General features: G+C 28.4%; 1 protein-coding gene across 1 annotated transcript in view; it reads left to right on the forward strand.

The window, feature by feature from the left end:
* The window catches only part of LOC113553920 (inactive tyrosine-protein kinase 7-like), a 198,883-nt gene that overhangs the window by 152,280 nt on the left and 24,517 nt on the right, over positions 1–22,086 (forward strand). Inside the window, exon 3 of the mRNA XM_026957512.1 lies at positions 1,079–1,289. Within this exon, the coding sequence (XP_026813313.1) occupies positions 1,079–1,289 (211 nt within the window). The remainder of the gene's footprint in view (positions 1–1,078; positions 1,290–22,086) is intronic.

The following is a 22,086-nucleotide window of genomic DNA, read 5'->3' on the forward strand; positions in this document are numbered from 1 at the left end:
TGTTAATAATATGTTGGTTTACCATTAAAATTACGTTATTATGTACTTAAAATAATAACTGATTGTAATTTTTATTGTTTTTATATTATTATAACATTAGTTATATTTGGTTAAAAATTGAATAACATGCCCTAAATTCCTAGGAATAATAAATTTCAATATTGGGGGTATTTTAGATTCTGAACGAAGCGATGAATGTATTGATTTTACAATTATGCGGTTTTTTTTTGTGTGTCTGAAGACACTTTTTCTAGTAGAAAAAATACTCTGATCACCAACTTCGATGTAAGTCAGGTTTTCTAGTAGGTCAAAATATCTCCTAGAACCTAACCTAAGCTAACCTAGAATAAGAATATACGTTTTTAAAAATCCATCCAGTCAATACATCTTTTGCAAAATATCCTTAGAATCAATATAGTTTAATATTGTTTATAGAAAAAAGTATTAAAATTAAATATCATGATACGAGACAAATTGAGAATTCAATAAATTTAAAATTATCAAGTAAATATCACAAAGTAGTAAAATATTATTGTATGTATATTGTATATTATAACATATAGTCTATGACATAGACTATATAAATATCATATTGACAAGAAACCATCCTAAGAATCAATCAATACGACTAAGATTTATATCACTGATTATTTCAGTCACTAAAATTGTATCCTACCTGTGAGCTTAATGAAATTATTTAGTTTTAAGTTGTGCATATAAAACACAGTACACAAAAAACCATTAATTTATTTATTTTTTTGATCATAAATATTCAATACGTTGACATAATAATAGCCAATAAGTATATAAATAATGTAATCGACCAATCCACGAGAAGGTTCAACATGACCTCACTGTCGTAAGTCGTCCCGTAGGTCGCAACACGTTTAACATTCATCCGTACCGGATAAGCAGTTTCGCACTAATAATACATTAACCATAATACCAACTCTCATAAAACTACAATTAATACTAAAACGACTCGTTATTTTATTATTATTATTATTATTATTGTTGTTGTTGTTGTTTTGGTTATTGCTATTGTTATTAACGGCGTTGTTTTAACGTGTGCACACAGGTATCGTGGATGCGGAAGAGAGACTTGCACATACTGACAGCAGGAGTGCTGACTTACACCAGTGACCAGAGATTCCAAGTCATCCACCCGGATAACTCGGACAATTGGACCCTACTGATTAAATTTGCTCAACCGAGAGACGCCGGAATCTATGAATGCCAAGTAAATACCGAACCCAAAATGAGTTTGGCATTCCAGCTCAACGTCGTAGGTAAGTCATAGCACATAGAAAATTACAACAAATTCTGTTTCATCCATACAAATATAAACCGCGCGCTCGGCAAAATATATAATAGGAAATCACGATATATAAGCCGAATAAGGAGTATAAAAATACAATAAGAATTTTTTTCACGAATGGTACGTTAAACATGTTGCTACACAAGCGATATCATAAATTTAGATTTTATACGCGTCATCGCTACTTTTTTTCATCACTTAAATGGCAACACTTGTTTTTAATTTCATGTCCGGGAGTTGAATATTTTTCCGAACATTTCGATGTATAAATTATTATTATATCGTATACCAAATCAATAGTTTATTATTTATAGGCATTTAGGGTGTGGAAAAGCGATGTGGTGCGCAGAGCAAACTCGCGAAGTAAAAGAATAATTGTCTTTCCCACCAATCCACTCTTCGAAACTTTATATGCTTATAAATAATAAAATATTCGTTTAATATTCAATATTTAAACATTGAAATTTTCAAAAAAGTATTTAACTACAAAAAATATGTCATTCGAAAATATTGATAATGTTCATATTATTAGATGAGTTAGTACGGAGTAAAACTTAAAATATATATACGAGGTAATAATATGTGAAGAACGTAAAATCGTTGAATGAGTAAATCACAATCACTCGGTAGTTAAACGAATTTTCAACAAAGTCGACGTGTTTTAACCATTTAATAATACACAAAAATAATTTAAGGCTAGTAATAATTTTATGATTTATCAAACTTTTAATTTGTACTTGTTTGGTGATTTATGTTTACTATCGTAGCTGACATTAAAAATGAGTGAAATCAGAGTGTTGCGATTGAAAATTTAATTAATTCGACCATTTTAAAGCCGACAAATTACTACACTCATACAATCCAACCAACTACACTGTCTATACCCAACACAATCGAGTAGTGTGGCGCAAACGATAATTAATGAGACGAATACGACGAATCGCACAATGTTTTTACACATTTCGTCGTAAAGTTAACGAACCGGACTGTCTCTTTATATAATATATGTACATGTACATAAATTAATTCTACGTAGAGTATACCTATATGTTGGACACTTTGCATTTTCATAAACCATTGAAAGTAAAAATAAAATAAAAATATGTCTACTGTTAATACAGATGGCCGGTTGTTATTAATAAATGAAAAATAAAAATAACGAAACAGGCATTATAAGAGGCGAGTTAGTATCGTATATTATATTATTATGTACAGTTAAACACACCCTTGGATGGTTAATCCATAATTTTATAACACTTTAAAACGTAATTTCACGCACGAAACCACTGCAGTGTCGAGACACAAACCTGGTACATATTATATAATATATATAATAATATTAAATTAATGGAATTTTCATTATCCGAACTTTGTGTTTATGGTAAAAATGCGGTAGTATCTGTATAATAATTAAAAAAATATTATAAAAAAAAAAAAAAAATCATAAATACTGTCCGTTTTTTTGAAATTAGTAAATTATTACCATATGTCCGTATCAGTATCAGAATATTACCGCCACCGCCAACCACCACTATATATATATATATATTATAACGAAAAAAAAGGTATAATATAATTTAATAGTAATTATTATCCTACCGACCTTTAAATAATCGTATAATATTGTTACAATATACGACCTTAATTTTTATATCCCGACAATTCGATTCTATTCCACGCGTCCTTTGGAGAGATTTAAAAAAAAAAAAAAACAACAACTATAATAATAAATGCTCTATATCACACGCTTCCCCGAGTATACGAGTACGTGCGCGCACAGTTGATTGTTTTTAATCCAAGACACTATCGTCTTCGTAAGTTTATTGTTACACCTAAATATTAATTTATTATTGGACTTTATTAGAATTCAATGAATACAATTGTCGAGGAAAACATTTTAATAATATACGTTTTTGCGACTATTTTTATATAATCTATATAATCTAAACTTGCATGTCGTAATGGCGTTAATATATATAAAAAAAAAATCACGTTACAATACTACGCATATAAGCGATACGTCAATTTGGACGTGCGTCGAATCGTTAAACAGTATGAAAATACTATTATTACATACAATATAATGTTGCGCGTCAATAATCGAAGTACAGTCGAGTTTTTAGAATAGAGTTCACCACCGACTCTGTCGCTATCGTCAGCACATTTTAAAAGTTCATATTTTTTATCAACAATGAACAACACGTCGACAATTTGAAGCTTTTCATATTAAGTGTTGTATAGAATGCACAATTCTTTCGCCGAACACGTAAAATTTCTTTTCCGTTATAATATTGTAATCGTTGTTTTTTCTCATGACTATAGTCACCAAAATAATGTTAAACGCCCGATTTTTCGATATAGAAACACTCACTCATCGGTTAATCGTATTTTTTTCGTCGTCTTTATCGCATACACAATTTCGCGTCTTAATAATATCACAGCCCCTTTAAGATAATTAAGAACGACCTTCCGATCATGGTTCACGATGGAAAAAAATCAGGGGAAAAGCAAAAAAAAAAAAAGAGAGGCCTTTGTTGTGAGTTATGTTAGTTTTTCGTTTTCGGTCCATCAATAGCGAAATAGAACGAATGGTTTTATCGCGAGATATTTGTGTAACACATTACAATGGTACGTTTAACGATTTTCTGTAATCCGAGTTTAATGGTGGGGTTCGAAAAAAATTACGTTTTGTACGGTATATATAGATATATATGGAGTGTACATATACATATATATCGATAACTCTCTACGCCCCACCTCCTCAACACCCCCCCACCACCACCCTGAACGTCAGGAGAAAAAAGAGCAAAAATAAAGAGAGGAGAGACAGTATACGTTAGATATAAAGAGTGAGAGGAAGGGAATAAGAAAGAACCGACCTAACCGTCTTGCTCTCGACTACCAGATTAAGAAACATGTAATTCAAAACAGGAGTAATGTAAAAATGTTTCGAGATCGCACGTACAAAAGTCTGCGGGCGGATTATGCAGTCGTCTCGTAGTTATACGGAACTATTTGTTGAAATCAATACTTTAAAAGCGTTTTTATTTTCATGCGCTATATAATATGATATACACAATATATATTATGACTATGAATCTGTACATATCGCCGTTCTGCGGTGATTTAAAGCAAGGCCGATCCCGCATTGGGACACACGCTCAAATGATCGTGCGCTTCATATCATAACGCCCCAATCCAGAATTGTCATCGATTTTAGTTCTGCTGATCGAATAAAACCTCGAAGACGCCTCTGTTTTTGTAACGATATTTTTTCACGACCATCCAATTGGATGTAATATTCATTATATTTGGACTTTTTTTACAAATTATAAACGACGGTAGATTAATATTAATAACTAAAATTTTCAAATGACCATAACGTTCATAACGCCTCCATTTGCCCATTTTATATTCCTAACACATTATTATAATGGTATTATAATAATTATCCTATAGAAAGTTAAATAACTTATAAACTATAACTTTGAATTTTGATTCTGATAATTTCTGATGCGTCAAAATATTCAGAAAAAAATATTTGCTGAATAATTTAGTCAAAAAAAAAAAAAAAAGAATTCACATTTAGAAAACAGAAGTTTGAATCTTCAAAGGACACTGTAAATAGTACAATAAATTTCACGAATTTGATAATAACATGGTATTTTATTATATTTAAAAATATAAAAATATAGTTTTAAATAACTGCGAAGATGAAAAAAAAAGAGATGAGCACTTTGTGAATCACGATATATATATTTATTTATTATAACGGAGCTCAGAATATTATATAATAGATATATAAGGTATAATGATCAATAACATGACTACCGACACACGTTTACTTTCAATAGCGTAAAGTGTGATTTAAATTTGCTCATTCTGCACAACTGTCGTTATTATTTTTATAGAATTTTGGATTTGCGTCTCTTCAAATCCTCCGTAGTCATTATCAATCGACTCCTATTAAGTTAACGGCGAAAAAAATGTTCCCGGATGTCCGATGTCGTGAAAATATTAACAATATATTAATATAGTAAATAGTGAAAATAAAAACTTCCCTTTCTACGATTTTCGGTGAATATCATGATAAAGAACGCTCTGGTTATTATATTTTAGTATATTATCTATTAACTCAGAAAACGTGCTCACGTGAAAAAGGAAACGATTTGACGGTCACAGACTACTCGTTTGGTTTTTTTCTTGTTGTCTATTGCTTCTTAATCAACACATAAGAAAAACCATATAATTTATTATTAAAATTAAAATTCAAGTTTTCAATAAACTTATTTTTACATATTTTTTAATATTTCATATAATACTTAAGTTGATCGATAAAAATAAAACAAGTGTTAAAATAATGAAAGCATACTATGGAATGATTTAAGATAATCGTATACCAGATAAAGTTTTAATTTTAATACCTCTCAATTGATCGATCCGTCTTAAAATGGTTATAATATTATATACCAACCTACCTTTGGGCTATATAATCGTTATATTATGCTCATCGATTAGATTTTTTCAGTAAAAACATTCTTATTATTCGCATATAAAAACGCAGATGAAAAAGCTTTATATAAAAAAAAAAATTATTAATAAATAAATAATAGTAAAAAAATACAAAATGTTTATCCATTTTTTCATTTAAACACGACAATTATAAAATGGTTAAACCAATACTTAGTATTAAGAAACAAAAACAATGAGTAGGTAAGTACACGTTTATTATGGATAATATTAATGTGTGAATTATGATAAATCATCAATTTGGTCAAATCGAATTATGATAGAGATTTTTTTTCTGTTGAATATCACAAACAATTTTATAATCCCACAATAATCAACACCAGTTGTAATAATAACTCAATGAGAAGTAGGAATTGTTCGCATTTGTAGACAAAGAAAAATCCAGCAGCTATATCATTTAGCGTAAAATGTTTCGAAATTTAGGATCGCATTTATTACGTACATAAAATCCATCTTATTTAACTCTTAACAATGATTTATTCACCACATCAAAAATATATAGTTAGGCAAGTGGGTAGTGCTCTGTAGTTGTACTTCTCTATATTAAGTTTGACCTTTCAAATGTACAAACTAAATCCAATTTTATATTCAAAATCACTGCCATATATAAAAAATTGAACCATTTTATCAATAAAGTATCCTGTGTAAGTAGTAAGTACTCATCCACAAAAAAAACATAATTATTGTAAAATCAATACATTCATCGCTCCGCTCAGAATATAAAACTGTATTTAAATTACTTCCGAAAAAAAATTAATGAAACGTAGTGAATAATTCGACACGTAACGTTATTATTATTACAGGGAAGATAATATCAATTAATATTTATAATAATATTCTGTGATTCTATATATATTTCGATAACGATTTTTATTTTTTCTGTGTTATACTAAAATAATAATTGATAATAAGGTATCATTGTCTATTTTACCACATTTTCACTTAACAGAAAACATATATAATATGATATGAAAATATAATTATGAAGACACAAATTGTAAACATTTAAAAGATTTAATTACTATCAGTGGTGTAGTGGAGGGTATACGCGGGTATACGGCGTATACCCAAAACGCTAAAATTCTTAAATGCGTATAGGAAAGAAAATAAAACAAATACGCGGGTATACGCGAGATAAGGTCGTAGCCTTTTGGATGATGACTATATTATTACCAAAATTTATTAATAATATACATATAATTTGAACATTTCTGATTTTTTTTTTATTCTCATAACTCCAAGAGAATTGGTGTACCGGAATAATTAATTATGATTAAAAATAAAATTTTAAGAAATGGGAAAATTTAAAATTGTCCAAACGTCATAACTTCTCAAATTACTCGTGGTTTATTTATTTATCATCATAAGTCATTAATAAACTAGGTTTAAACATTGAATACTACGTAAACATAATAAATTAGGCAGGTAGTAGATACTAGGTAATAGATACAGATAAGTGATAATACAATATGTTTGTCATTTATTACATTTAATTTAATAAAACAAATATTTAAAATTAAATTTATATTATGAGTTATGACGACGGCAATATGGTATATTTAAGACATGGGGAAAATGAAATACAACAATTGGGCTGTAGATTTTTATTAAACAACATCTGTACTAATACAAGGAATGAGAAACTTTATTCATAATAATACAATTGATGAAGAAATACAGGAATCACTGATGTGAACGGAGATTTAATTTAATGTTTAATGAACATAATATGTTCAGATCTAAGATCTAAATTGATAATAAAAAATATAACAAATCTTATGTTTATCAATATAAATGGCCACCTCTTAGTATAGGGAACCCAACCAACTAGGTTGGAAGCTGGCTGTTACAGCACAGATCGGCCGATGATAATCGTTCAAGGAAAGTGGAGCCATTAGAAAAAAGTGGACAATTTTATAAATTATAAATAATAAATCAATACATTTGCTATAATGGAATTATATATTGTTATGTATTTAAATATATTTATAATAATAGATAAATTTAAGTTAATTAGCATACGGGGGGTGTGAGGGGTAGAGCCCCCAACGTATTACATATTTCTCATTTTAGGTGTATACCCAAAAAAATATTTACGACTACACCACTGATTACCATAATACTTTTAAAACTAACCCTTAGCTACAGAAGTAGGTACTGAAAACAACGACAACACCTACACAATTAATATAACTATATCGTTCATTGTTCAATTATGTTTTTACCTTTTAGCTAACCAAAATTGTAAATTTTATTACACCGTAAACGATTTTTATATTTTAATAATCGACTATACTAACTTATTTTGTACAAACAATAATGTTTTTGTGATAACCTCGAGAATATAAACCGATTACATTTAATGTATCTCTGAAAATAATGTTAAATATTTACAACTAGTCCAATACAATGTTCTATAGTAGAGTGGCAAGTTATTTAAAATTACTTTTTTTTTCAAGCATGTCATGAAAAATATTATATATATATTATATTCAATATTGTAAAAAAAAAATTATCGTAATTTGATTGTATAATAATTAATGTATTAATATAAAAAAATTTAGTTTAGATATATAATATAATAACATTAATTTATTTTCTTAATGTGTTTTTTTTTTTTTTGTTTAATACTTGATGCCAATCCTTTGATATTTTTTGATTTATAAAAATATTTTAAATTTTCGGGTACGCATGCCATGGATTTGCCATCTCTGTTCTAAAGTATTCTATAAGATGGCACAACGTTCGAATTATTTAAATTAAAAAATAATATTTACTCGTAACATTGTCCACGCGGTACGCGCCAATATAATAATAAAAAAAAATAAATATTATAATATTTAATATAGTTAAATTATTCAATACTGCGTCGTCACGTCAAAACAATTTTTTACCAATATTTCATAACAAATTATTTAATTTTTTGATTTTAAATTCACGACTCGTTACTGATTTTAATTATATAGTGATGGGCTACCGTGTTATATATCGTTGTTTAAGATTTATTCATAGATTAATAAAATTAAACTACCTAAAATATTATGATATAATATAGGCGTATAATGTGTATACTCAATTAAATTTTTTTTTTTTAATAATTCACTGTTTTTATTAAATAACATTAAGCATTATAATTATTATTTTGACGTGATCGATTCACTAACATTAAGGTGCGGGTTTTTTCTTCATTATTTTAAATTTAATATTCATATATTTTTGTAATGAATCGTAGAAACAAATCCTCGTCTATAAAACCAATACTCGGTCACACCGGTTTTGTAAACAACAGCTGAGGCTTTCTGTAAGAGATTGTTCAAGATCGTTTAGTTTACATACATTTTATATGGGTAAAATTTATGAAATATTTCAAATTACGATTCCTTGACATTCGTCTATTGGGCTGACGTTGCACTGCATACTAAAACCAGTATCATTCATAACACATCTGAACATGTCGGAAAGTATAGAAGCGTTTTCATCTGATGATATTGTTGAACTAGTACTGTCTTCAGACTCACTATCGGCTGCATCAGACATTACTGACAAAATTGTCTAAATTAAAAAATATATTCATTCTATTGATGTTCGTGATCGTTAATCGTAATGTTTTATATTATAGGTCATCAGTGGACATTTAAATATTTAATATGTAATGTGTTAAATACATTATCAGAATTTTTACATTTAACCCTTATCGTTAAACTAATAATTATTCAACAGTTGAGTTACGAAAGTAATCATAGTTGAAAAGGGTGTAAATTATTTTTTGGCAAACCTCGGTTAAGTAATATAGATGTAGATCGATTAATTACTTTTCTCCCCAACTTTCATGATCATAGAATAATTTAGTGTATTATTTATCATTACCTTTGCATAATGCGTATTGCGTTCGATAACTTCTACATTTAGTCGTCGTTTTTCTGAATGCGTTCCTATATAATCGTTGTACCAATATTTTGTCATCATACGATCACATGGACTTATGATGCGCAAGCGCTTTTTCTTCTATTCCGTAGGTACGTTTAAAAAATAATACAATTTAAATTATTATAATAATCATTTGTTTATTGTGAACAGATTATTATAGAAATTTAATTTACCATTTACGAAAAACCTACCCTGCCTCATGTCATAACTCGTTAGTACGTAAATCATCAGTTTTTTTTTTTTAATTATTGCCAAAAGCTAACGTTGACAAACGGGTACCGCGTAAATTATGTTGAAATTAAAGTATACGAGAAATAAGAAATCGGATATAAAAATATATATATATATTATATTTTAGCGCGTAAGCTTGAACAGAAAATTCAACGCTGAAACGATATTTTATCATATACGACAATGACGTTTTATTTTGTTTACGTAGGCCGACACGATTTATCTTTAAGCCATTTGAGATAGACTTTGTTCCGTTGACGTTAATTATTATGGAAATATATCATCGCGATTGAAATACGCGGGGTATTGTCAGATATGAATTATTATAATATAAAGAACGTGTTTTCGTACTATTCGAAAACTGCGCGCGTATAATGCTATATATTATAATGTAATATTGTATATAATTTTGGCTGAAATAATACCTAACCTAAACGACGTGTCCCCCAAATCGTAAACCCTTCCATAACAATAATTTTCATTTTCGTTAAGATCTATTAAAGGCAACCAGGTATACCTTAACATGTGCAGTTGCAGGTCTTGCATACGGTACTTGAAAATTCTCGAAACTCACGGCGGCCCGCTGTCGATACGAACCGGATAAATTCTCGATTTTGGAGATCTTTGTTGCCATGTTACCACTTTCTGCGAAAGATGTTTGATTAACATTAATATTTTTATTATTAACCCACTTAGAATGGAATCTCATTGTGTGCAATAAATATATTTCTTCATTTTTAGAGCATTGTATTTTCCATTCGATTGTTATATTGTGTATTTTTGTTGTTCGTATACTTCAGAGTATTATAACAGTCTGTATTGTAACGTTTTAACAAGTAATTGACAACGCCTCACATAGTAACGTTAAACAACTGAAAGTTTAGCTAGTTTAGCGCAGTATGCTTTTAAAATGTACCTGCGTATAAACACTAAAAAAAATATTGTAATATATTAATTATATTCGATTCCGTTGCATTCAGTTAAATCGTTTATCTTCAGCACTTAATTAAAGAATAGACTCCTATATATAATTTTGATTTGTTTCTATTCGGTCAGTTCGATTATCTTTTGTGAAAAGTATGTGATAACACTAATAACCTTTCACTTGTCAAAAACTTTTAACTCACTAAAAATACTTAAAAATTAATATTCTAAACGTCCATATAATATCAGAGGACCCTTCTAATATTGAAGTAGACTTAATAACTAAAATAGTTTAAAACCGTTTGTTACCCATTATTTAACTGTCGTAAAAACTATCTAATTATATTATTCGTTTAATCTCGTTCACTATTGAATTTTAATATAAAAGAAAATTCAAATATAAATTAGTATAATTTATTCATCGATATTTTATTGAAAATATTAAATTTCCTTTCAACTTCACCAAATTACAACTTAATTTTTTATCTACATTATTATGTTGGAAATAAAAATGAATGCAATGACTGCATTACGATATAATACGATTTTGTAAATCGCTAAAAGCTCATTGGGGTTTACTCGTCACAATAAATTATCTAAACTCTGAAAACATTTGATCCATCCTTGGTTCCAGCATTAATAAAATAATATTACTACTTTGTTGTTAAATTATAACTACTGAAAATATTATACAATGGGTAAAAATTAAAAAAAATTTCGAGTCCTGTAAAGACATAAATCATTTATTTATATTATGCTATAAGTATATATGAAATTAAAAATAACAATAATGTTGTAACAAATAATGAACTATTCTTTTACAACGTCTGTGCAGAATTTTATAATTAAATCGTATATGCGCATAACTCATTTTATAAAAAAAAATGTCACTCAACGGCCATCGCACACCTGCAACTAGTGCTCTACGCCTTCGATATTACACAATCAATTTTACCTGTAACTGCAAAAATTGAAGCTGATAAATCCGTTTTTCAATGTAACCAACGAATATGAACGTCTCAAATGTTATGAGTATGTTTAAAATAACAATAAATAAATATTATATGATGAAATGAATATCTCTCGAATGGTCAACGCGAAAAATGGTCATCTTCTTAAATTATAATCGAAATCCATAGATCAATGCACATTTTTGCCAACGTAATAATATTATTTTAATACACCAAATGACACGATTTTATTTTATATTTTTACCTTCATACGTTTACTTTACATCTATGTCACAGGCGTTCGAATCATATACCTTGTAAGGTCTATGGTTCGAATAGAATAGATTTGCCATTATCGACGCCTGTAAAAAAAAATCAAGTAAATCGACTATTACGGGTCATTCTTTATTATTTATTTATTCTTAAGTTGTGGGTAGCGAAGAACTGATATTATTTGAATTCCTATTCGATGTTATTTCGTTCAGATTTTAAAAAGTCTCATTCGTTTTTTGAACTATGTGACCTTACGATAAATCGTGGCGTGTAATACCACACGGATCATTGCGGCGAACATGATAGTTTCCGGGTATAGGATCGAGCACGTCGCCGTCGTAATAAATAGTCCGATGTACGAAGCCTTCCGTGAGCCTAGACCGTATGTCGTTAAGCAATATTATTTTGGAGTCATAGTAACTATAATATTAATATTATATTTCCCGTACACACTCGCTATAAACGGAATTTGTACCGACCTAGTGGATGTCGACGACATAACAACAAACGGATATCATATATGTTATAGTCTTCGTCCGAAAGATAAATCGCCAAAATAACTACGTATTGAATTATATGTGGTAGCCAGTGGGTATATTATATAGGTATTTTAAACTATATTAAAGAAAAAAATTATTTTTGTCTTTCACCTCCCACCTTTTCTAACGGACGTCCGGATCGAAATATATTACATATTATATTTTAACGTATATAATAAGAGTAGTGTGCACGCCAGCCAAGAAAATTGCGGCCTAGTGCTCATATTACGTGAAAAATTGAGCGGCTGACGTACTGCTGTAATATATCGTTGTTATACGCTTTATATGTAATAATATTGTCATCGTATACAATTGTATTATTATTATTATCGGCCCGGCTCAGCATTAAGTCGCGCCGTGACTAGACTTAACAATATATTTTGCCGGTCGCAGAGCACGTGAAAACGTAAGGCATTGTTGTTATTTTTTGAAATTAGTTGTAACCTTTCACGAACGGATATTAAAAAATGGCACTAAGTGCACGACGAACAAATGAGGAAGTGTGACGCGGAAATCGAACTTTGAACGTCTAGTTTCATAATGTAATAATATAACAATAATAATTCTAGGGATTTCTTTTTTAAATATTATAAATTGCAAATATTACATTTCAAGATGCAAAAGAGGGCTACACTTGAATCCTGGAGGTAAAGCCCTTGGCGGTGTCGACACAGGCTAATTATTGGTATCAACCCCTTTCCCTTTTGGGTGGTTTATGAGTAGTAGCAAATCCCCCTATCTTTAAAATAAAATATTTTATATTATTAGAATATTTGATCTCAAATCTTGTTTTATTAATATATCTTGTTCGTCGCTGATTTTCTGGACAAACAGACGATTTAAAAATTTGACATCACCATGGGTCATTATACTATTTACTATAATATAACATATAATACCATATTTATAAATACATTTTATTTCATTTTTCATGAATTTTCTTGCTCTTCCACCATCAAAATATTTTATAATATAACAATAACTCAATAAGCTATTCCCTGAAAAACAAATCAATTATCTATGCCCGAGTTTCAAAATAGCAATAAAAAATTATAAATTAGATCCGTTTTTACTTATTAATCTTTAGTAAAATATATTAGTTGTGTATAAGTTTAACGTAATTATAAAATAACTTATTTCAGCATTTTAAATTCACTAAAATATATAAATATATATTATAGATTGAATAAATTATTTTTATCAGTGTCGAAGTCTACACATTAGTTAATATATAACATTTTCATATGGGATTATTGTTGTAGATTTTTATTTTATTTTAACTAACAGTCAGTGCATTTAAAAAAATATTTTTAAGTCTTTTAAAAATAATCTTTATCGGTTGGTCGATTTAAAAAAAAAACAACTATCTCCTATGGGGCTATAGATAATACCTATTTCGAATTATCACGTGCGTGTAGAAAGTTTAGAAGTTAATTAAATAAATTAGCTTTTTTTTTTTTAAACGAATTTCATGATTCTACCGATTTGAAAAACAAAGCCACGCATGCCAATCATCGTACTGCCACCAGCTACTACCATTTCAATTTTAAACAAAGTCCACGTATAATAATATTTAATTATGATACGTCATTATTATTTGAAAAAAATGTTGGGCATTATAATAATGATCAAAATTTGAAAAATGGAAACATTGTGTCTGTATAATATAATTTTAATATAAATTCGAAAATATACAATCAATACCTCGAGCAAACGTAGAATTAATTCCAATTATGCATTTATACCATGTTTAAATCAGATTCCTGAAACAAAATATTTTACATTATTTTATTTTTCTTTATATAATGATACAATATCAATATTGTAAATACTTTCCTATTTTTTTTTTAACATTAAATAATGTTAAAATACAATTTAAATTGAAAACATTTTGTATACAAATATGAGTCATTCGAATTTTGCGTACCTACTTAAATCAAAATTGTACTCATGAAATATTAGAATATAACAGTTAAACAAAAAATGACACTGTATTTGTTGTTAAAAACAACAAAATAATAAGAAGAATGCATAAATTATAAGTTTGAATTTTAGTCGTATATTTCATTACGATAAATACAGAACGAAATTAGCCTCATTACAACGGTGTAATAACTGTATCACTATGAAACTAACAGGTTATTTTTATAAAATAAACAATCGGTTTAAAATATTTGTACAAGCATCTTTTTATTCGGTTTGTTCGTTCGAGATTGTTCTCAATTTTGTTTGGTTTATGTTCTCAAGTGGAAAGTTGAAAGAGCTTTTAAATGAGGTACACTGAAACTTTACAGCGGTTCAAGGTTTCAATGAATAGTTTCAACAGAATTTACTTTTATAAATGAGCCAAGTTTGAAATTAAATTAAATTAATAAATACATTCGAAATTGGTACGGAATTCATTTTTTTCGAATGCAAAACAAATTTACTGAGAAATAGAGCAGCGCGGCATAGACCTGCTAAAACGTCGATAAAAACATTGAGATAGTAGTGATAGTACTTATTAACAATTCTTTTATATCTATACTTTTTGTAGTAAAACGCAGAAAATTGTTATATAGGTACTACAGTAAAACATTTCTATACAGTATTAGTTAATAAACTGGTCATGAATAAATTCTAAGTACAAATAATAATCATAAAAATAGACCTACGTGTGGTCCATTATTTAGTTCAAACAATACGTAATACTATTCTTTTTTCCGAAACAGCACAAATGGGGTAGAATGTTAACTTGGCACCTCTTCCAGACTGACCAGCTTTCGATCGGAACGCCCATCGTCCATTTTTAGAAGTCACCATGCCCACAAAATAAAACTGATCGAAGCCGTAAATTTAGCTTTAAAGATAAAGATTTAACCACCATATCCTCTACTTACTAAGTTACTGTTACGATAGCTATGTTTAGCAAATTTGAAAAAAAATTACAATAATTTTACATGATATGCGCAGGATTAATATTAGGTTGCACATTTTTTCGATTAATACAATTTAAAAAATATACCAAGTTAAGTATTCATTGAATTCAACGTGTAATCATTATATTACAATGTAAAAAAAATAAAATTAATATTCGCTAATTATGAATATTTATTATACAGCATGTATACTTTATTCAAAACCACTTAAAGACATCGAGTATAATATAAATATATTTAAAAATATAAATTACATATAAAAATAAAAGTTATATGAGATTAAATGGCACGGTTATGGGATTCGAGAACTTAAAAATAAACATAATCAATTTATTAACATCGAATATACTTGCATATACCGACGTCAATTAAATCGATTCACTGGTATTACGGGTCGCTGAATATTTGTACCAGCTGTAGTTACTAAAAAGCAAACACCGGTGCGACTTTAAAGTCACGTGGTTTCAAACACAAACAATACGTGTGATTTTAAATTAAAATACGTTTTTACTCAAATTTCACCAACAAGTACAACTACTATCACTATACTAATGATTATGTAGATACCGTCGATTGTTAAAAGTTATTCAACCAAATTATTTGAACCTAACTATACCGTAAACATAAAAAAAAATGAAATTCAACTTTGGAGATGTCATTTGGACGTTGAGGTTTTTAAATGCTGAGCGAAACAATGAATGTATTGATTTTATAATTATTTTAGTTTTGTATGTCATCAGCTTTTGAAGTAGGTAATAAAAATTCTTCAATTTTTTAATTTCGAACTTTTCTAACTAGAAAATCGGATTTAATTGTCACTTTTGGGGGAAGGGAAGTCTAAGGTAGAACATTATTATTAACTATAAACAGGCAAATCAAAAAATATGAAATAAAAACGAAAACTTTTACGTAAAATCAGTTTTAAAAAAAAAAAAATTAATTTTCCGAATACTTAAATAATTAGCATTTACTAATTATGAAATAATATTCATAATATATTTTATTTTTGTGCTATTTATAGGTATTATAAATTATCAACTATTTTAGTATTTATGTATGATAAAAATATTGTTTTTAAGTAATAATAATTGAAAATTTAAGACAACGTCCCTCGTGAGTTTTTCATACACCAATATTAAATATCAAAACTACATAGTAACAATATCAGTGGTGGATCTAAAATGGTTCATATAATTTAGGATTTAATGTCAGGTATTACAAAATAATATGTAATAACTGCCAAAAAATAAGGCGAGTCCTTTCGCTTGAATCCCCCACTGAACAATATTAGCATTTAACGTTCCGTTTAAGTATTTTTATACAATAATAATTAGTGTAATATCACTATTTTGATAAACGATTGAAGTTGACATTTTAACAACATTTGTGAAAATCAAAAATATTTACAAATCACTTTTTAGTGAATTATAAAAGCTTAAATTTGAATAGCTAAACTAACTAACTTAACACATAAGTGGTATTGAGTTATTGTGTAAAATGGTGTGATCAGTGAAATAAATATTAAATAATATATCCTAGTCGGACAGACCGTCTCCACATAGAATAATTTTCGTGCACAATGATACATTACTGAATTCAAAATTAACGTTTCTATTACAGTTACCCACTGGCTACTTGATACCTACTGTGTAGCAGATTGGTATCCACTTGCTCACTATTTTTAAACATAATAAAATTGACTTTAAATTTTTAATCTCATAACATTAAAAAATAATATATTTTTAAAACTATTTTATACATTTTATTATGTGTCTATAACATATACATATATAATACACTAAAATGTGAAAATTTAAAGTCCAGAGGATTATTTAAAAGTTTTAAAATAATGCTAAAAGTTTGCCTTCGTGGCTGAAATCCAACTCGGGTTTGGGTTTTCCTTATACGGTTGTGGTTTTCGGGTATAGTCCTTCGCGATTATCCAGAAAACTACTGGTAAATTCCAAAAATCACCTGTTTAAAGTACCATCTGCGTCGAATTACCAGTGCGATATAGAGTGGGCTATACGAAACTTTCGAACGAAATTTTCCACCCGAAAAACTGTTTATGGGCATAATAATAATAATAATAAAACACATCAATGTCCAATCGAAAGATTCTTCACCGTGAGACACAGCGAGCATAAATATATATATATATATATATATATATACATACTTCAACAAGTTCAGCATAATATCCGCTAGCTAAATTATGCAGATGAATGAAAAAGGACCAAGAATATATTATTATTATATTGTACTTTAAACCAATAAACCTAAACGGATCGTAAACATCTCTGCAGGCTGGAGTATTTTCAATGTATTATAGTTATATTTAAGTGGTCGGCCCAAAGTATATCAAAAAATGGATGTCAACGACACCCAACATCGACATATATAGGTATAGCGAGAGAGAGGGACAGTGAGAAAGATAAAGAATAAATAAGTGAGAGCAAAAGGGTCTGTCAAAAATGTATTTTAAAAAATACCCAAACATTTATTATTATTACTATTATTGTTATTATTTTTTCTTTTTCTTTTATATTCAAGTTACGATCTGCCGTCGTTGTACATACTTTCTCGTAGGATATTAATACGGATATTTTTCACATTTTATCATAATTTAAAAATGATAACATTATATTTAGAAACTATTTGTACCTATAAGAGTTGCAAGTACGTTTTGAAACTTTAAAACTCTATTAAATTGTAGTAGCTAATACAACCGAATAAAATCCTTCTACCGAAAAAGTTTATGTTTTTTTTTTACGATACGATTTACAACTATTTTTTCTTACACGAACGCGACCACGGACTTTTTCATTTAAATTCTTAAAACGTTACATAAAACGAAGATCGACATTAATCGCGGACAACCGTCGTCCTACAACGTTCCTATTCTTATTTTTGATATTTTTATAACGGTTTATCATCGTAAATAATAAATGAATAATATGCAGTAATTCGACTATGAAGGTATATGGTCGCATATATCGGAATGTGTTTCAAAACGCATAATAACGTACATATATTTGACCGATGAAATTGTTACAAATCTCACTTCGGGCGAACAGTACCCGACACTCCGCTGACAAATCGACACAAACCCGAGTATGAGGTCTGCAACAGTAACCATTTATCACAAAAGCGCAAAACGTACAACGATCAAATTCAGTGTCAACATAAGAGTGGTTTAGTACCACGTACGATTAATCATTAATTTACAATTTTTGAAATCAAACTATAGTTTACGACGTAGCTACAAAAAATAAAACTGTTTTTAATTATTTCATTCTCCGCAATCGCCTAAAATTGCACGCAGCAGTTAAAGCCATTTAAAAAGAAGCAGTCGCGTAAGTAGGTGTCGAGTGTACCTATTGTCAATGAGTAAGTCACTGAAATGGATATATTAAATTTAAATTCAATGATAAATTGAATACGAATTATTGTATACGAGGAACAATAATCCTGGATGAAGAACATTCAATTTTTCTATGGCATTACAATTTTAACAAATATTCTTATATTTTTTTGTGTAATTCCCCGTTCGCTTTGAAAATGACTGTACATTTTTAACTTTTGACCCTCCGCAATACAAAACACTTTTTCTGCCAAAAACCAACCTCTACGTTGAAAATTGTCTATTTTTCTACTACAAAAAATAATTAATTAAATGTACGCTATTGTAAAATCGACACATTCATTACTTCGCTCAGAATATAAAACTGACCAGTGTAAATGATTAATTCTGTAATAACTTTCGTTCTAGTCTGAAAAAAATATATTATTATTAATTGTTCATAATAATGTCAAAAATAAAATAAATTTAGTTAACTAAATGTTTCAATTAATTCCGTTACATTTTATTGTTTTTTGGTTTTATTATATATTTTTACTAGCTGTATAACTCGACTTCATCCGGAAAAAAAGTGAACAACGAATATAAAAAAACACAACTGATTTTGTAGTGATAGTCACATTGGTGCACGTCAATGGCTGAATAGCCTATCCACAACTCTGCATGTTAATAAATTACTAGACGTGCTCAAATCATTTTAGCTGGTTAGTTAAAGTGTGACGCCACGGGTAGGCGAAATACATAGAAACAAAACTAATAATTTCGACGATACCAACGGTGAAAAATATATAAAATTATCGTACGGTTCAACAAAACATAAAAATGCTTTATAGTTTTTCTCAAACAAATTGTTAATTCAAGTATCAACGATTCATATAACTAGCTTAAAAATGGTCTTTTTCCGTTATAAATTTAACGTGTAATGAGAAAAAAAGTATTTCTTTATTGTGGTAGAATAACTAGAATGATGTTAGTTTAAATAATGTGTTACCTAGAATTCGCTATCTTGCTTCGACATCCAACTGATTGGGGGGCATGCCGATGTTTCGTGGGACCTACCCAGAAATTATTATCAACACTGTATATTATTAGAAAATTATCAAACGTTTATAATTTACCATTATTATACAGGATTAATACACTCGATTGAAACCAAATGTGTTAGGAATTTATAATATATAGTAAAAAAATATTGAGGATAAATTTTAAAGTTTTTCATTTATATTCACTGCTGAATATTAAATTATTAATGGTAAGTATAGGTATAATACAAAACCGAAAAAAAGTGTTTAAGTGTCAGGCTTTTGACATAAACTGTATTTGTACGTAGAATATATCATTGTTATAAGAAACGTGAATGGAAAAAATTTAACAAGCGGTATTATTACGTTTCCGTGCTACAATAAGAATAAATTTTTAAAATGATACATTTTGTTGATTAAAAAAATATTACAATTTCGTTTCAATCAAAATGTCTGATTGTGAGTTCGTAAAATATTAACCTACTAAAAGTTCTCGTAACATTTAAACTGCTTACTTGGAAGATATATACTCGTGGCTTCATTTTTCTTCGGTATTTTTGGTATTATTTTTCATTATACACTAGGTAAACTACCGAAAAAACCAAAAAACAATCACTTTCAAACACCAGAACTATTATAGGATTATATTCCCAATCACCTCTTGAGAAAGTATATAAACGAGGAACTTGACAAATAGTTACTAAACCAACATGTTATAGTTTATTCTACAGATTTCGAAATGTGTAGAACCTTTGTACTAAATAAAATATCATGTGTGTATAATACTTTATATATATATTATGTATAAGTATATTATAGAGTACCTATAGATTTATACGATATTATTACAATACTGTCAAATGTATAAAATGTAAATAATATATTTCGCTGTCGTGGTCTCGCATCAACCAACATAGGTAATTATTTGTGGATCTTCAAAAATATACAAAATTAATATTTTCGTGGACGGCTCATCTGAAAATTAAAGAAAAAAAACTTAATCACAGTTAGTAGTTAGTGATCAATAGACTCAATTGGTGAGTTTATAGACGGATATTAAAACGATTTAGATACCTCTTAACAGGGTTTTAAGAGATTGTCTTCAAAGAGTTCATATATTACTGTGGAATTTATTTAAAATTAGAATACATATTCAATACCTACTAAATTGTATCTACTTCTTATATACTATTTATCTTATTTGAAAAATTATTCGCGTGAGCCACAAAAAATAAATTGACAATATACATAAATATAATATGTACGGAAATGTATTTTCAAAAATTTGTATTTCGTTTATTCGTCAAAACTTTACGTAGCACTGTCAATCAAAAACCTAAAACCCGATCCAAGTCGATCAATGGTATATTGGTATATACCTAGATACTATATATTTTAAGATTTATAACTATTGCATTATATGCTTACTAATTACTAGTTCTAAAATATAATCGTTATAAGAGTGATTTACCTAGTATTCTCAGTTCCTCACCACCATTTTTCCTTTAGTAATACATTTATTCAAATTTTGTTTTTAGAATTTTTAAAATTTTTAATTGTTAGACTGCTTAACGAGTATCCTGTGGCGATACTAACTTATACTTTTTAAACAAAATCACTCCCGCTCTTATTTTTTACTGTAAATTATTTAATGGACAATTATTTTGAACAATTTTATGAACTATGGTTCAAAATTCGAACGAGCAATTTCCCAGTTATCAGAACTCAGAAGGATTTTTTTCTCGGTTATTTTAGCACACCCGTACATGAACACCCCGTGGTTTTAGTGAGAGAACACTGTACAGTGTACAGTGTCGACCTATGTCTATATAACTTGTACATGTACATGTCCATATATATATATTTGTTGGAACCAGACAACCTTTTCCCGCGTACAGGCAAATGGTTTGACTATAATGGAATCTCTCGCTTACACTCGTCAAAATGACGCGAAAAACATTGAAATCCGTTCATCGTATTATTATTATATATAATAATATTATATAATATATGTGTATGATGTGTGTATGTTTCAGGTGGTCAAAAACTTAGTTTCGTGTTAGGTACATAAAAATGAAATAAAAAATATATTT

The sequence above is a fragment of the Rhopalosiphum maidis genome, chromosome 2 (assembly GCF_003676215.2).
Source record: "Rhopalosiphum maidis isolate BTI-1 chromosome 2, ASM367621v3, whole genome shotgun sequence".
Taxonomy (NCBI): Eukaryota; Metazoa; Arthropoda; class Insecta; order Hemiptera; family Aphididae; genus Rhopalosiphum; species Rhopalosiphum maidis.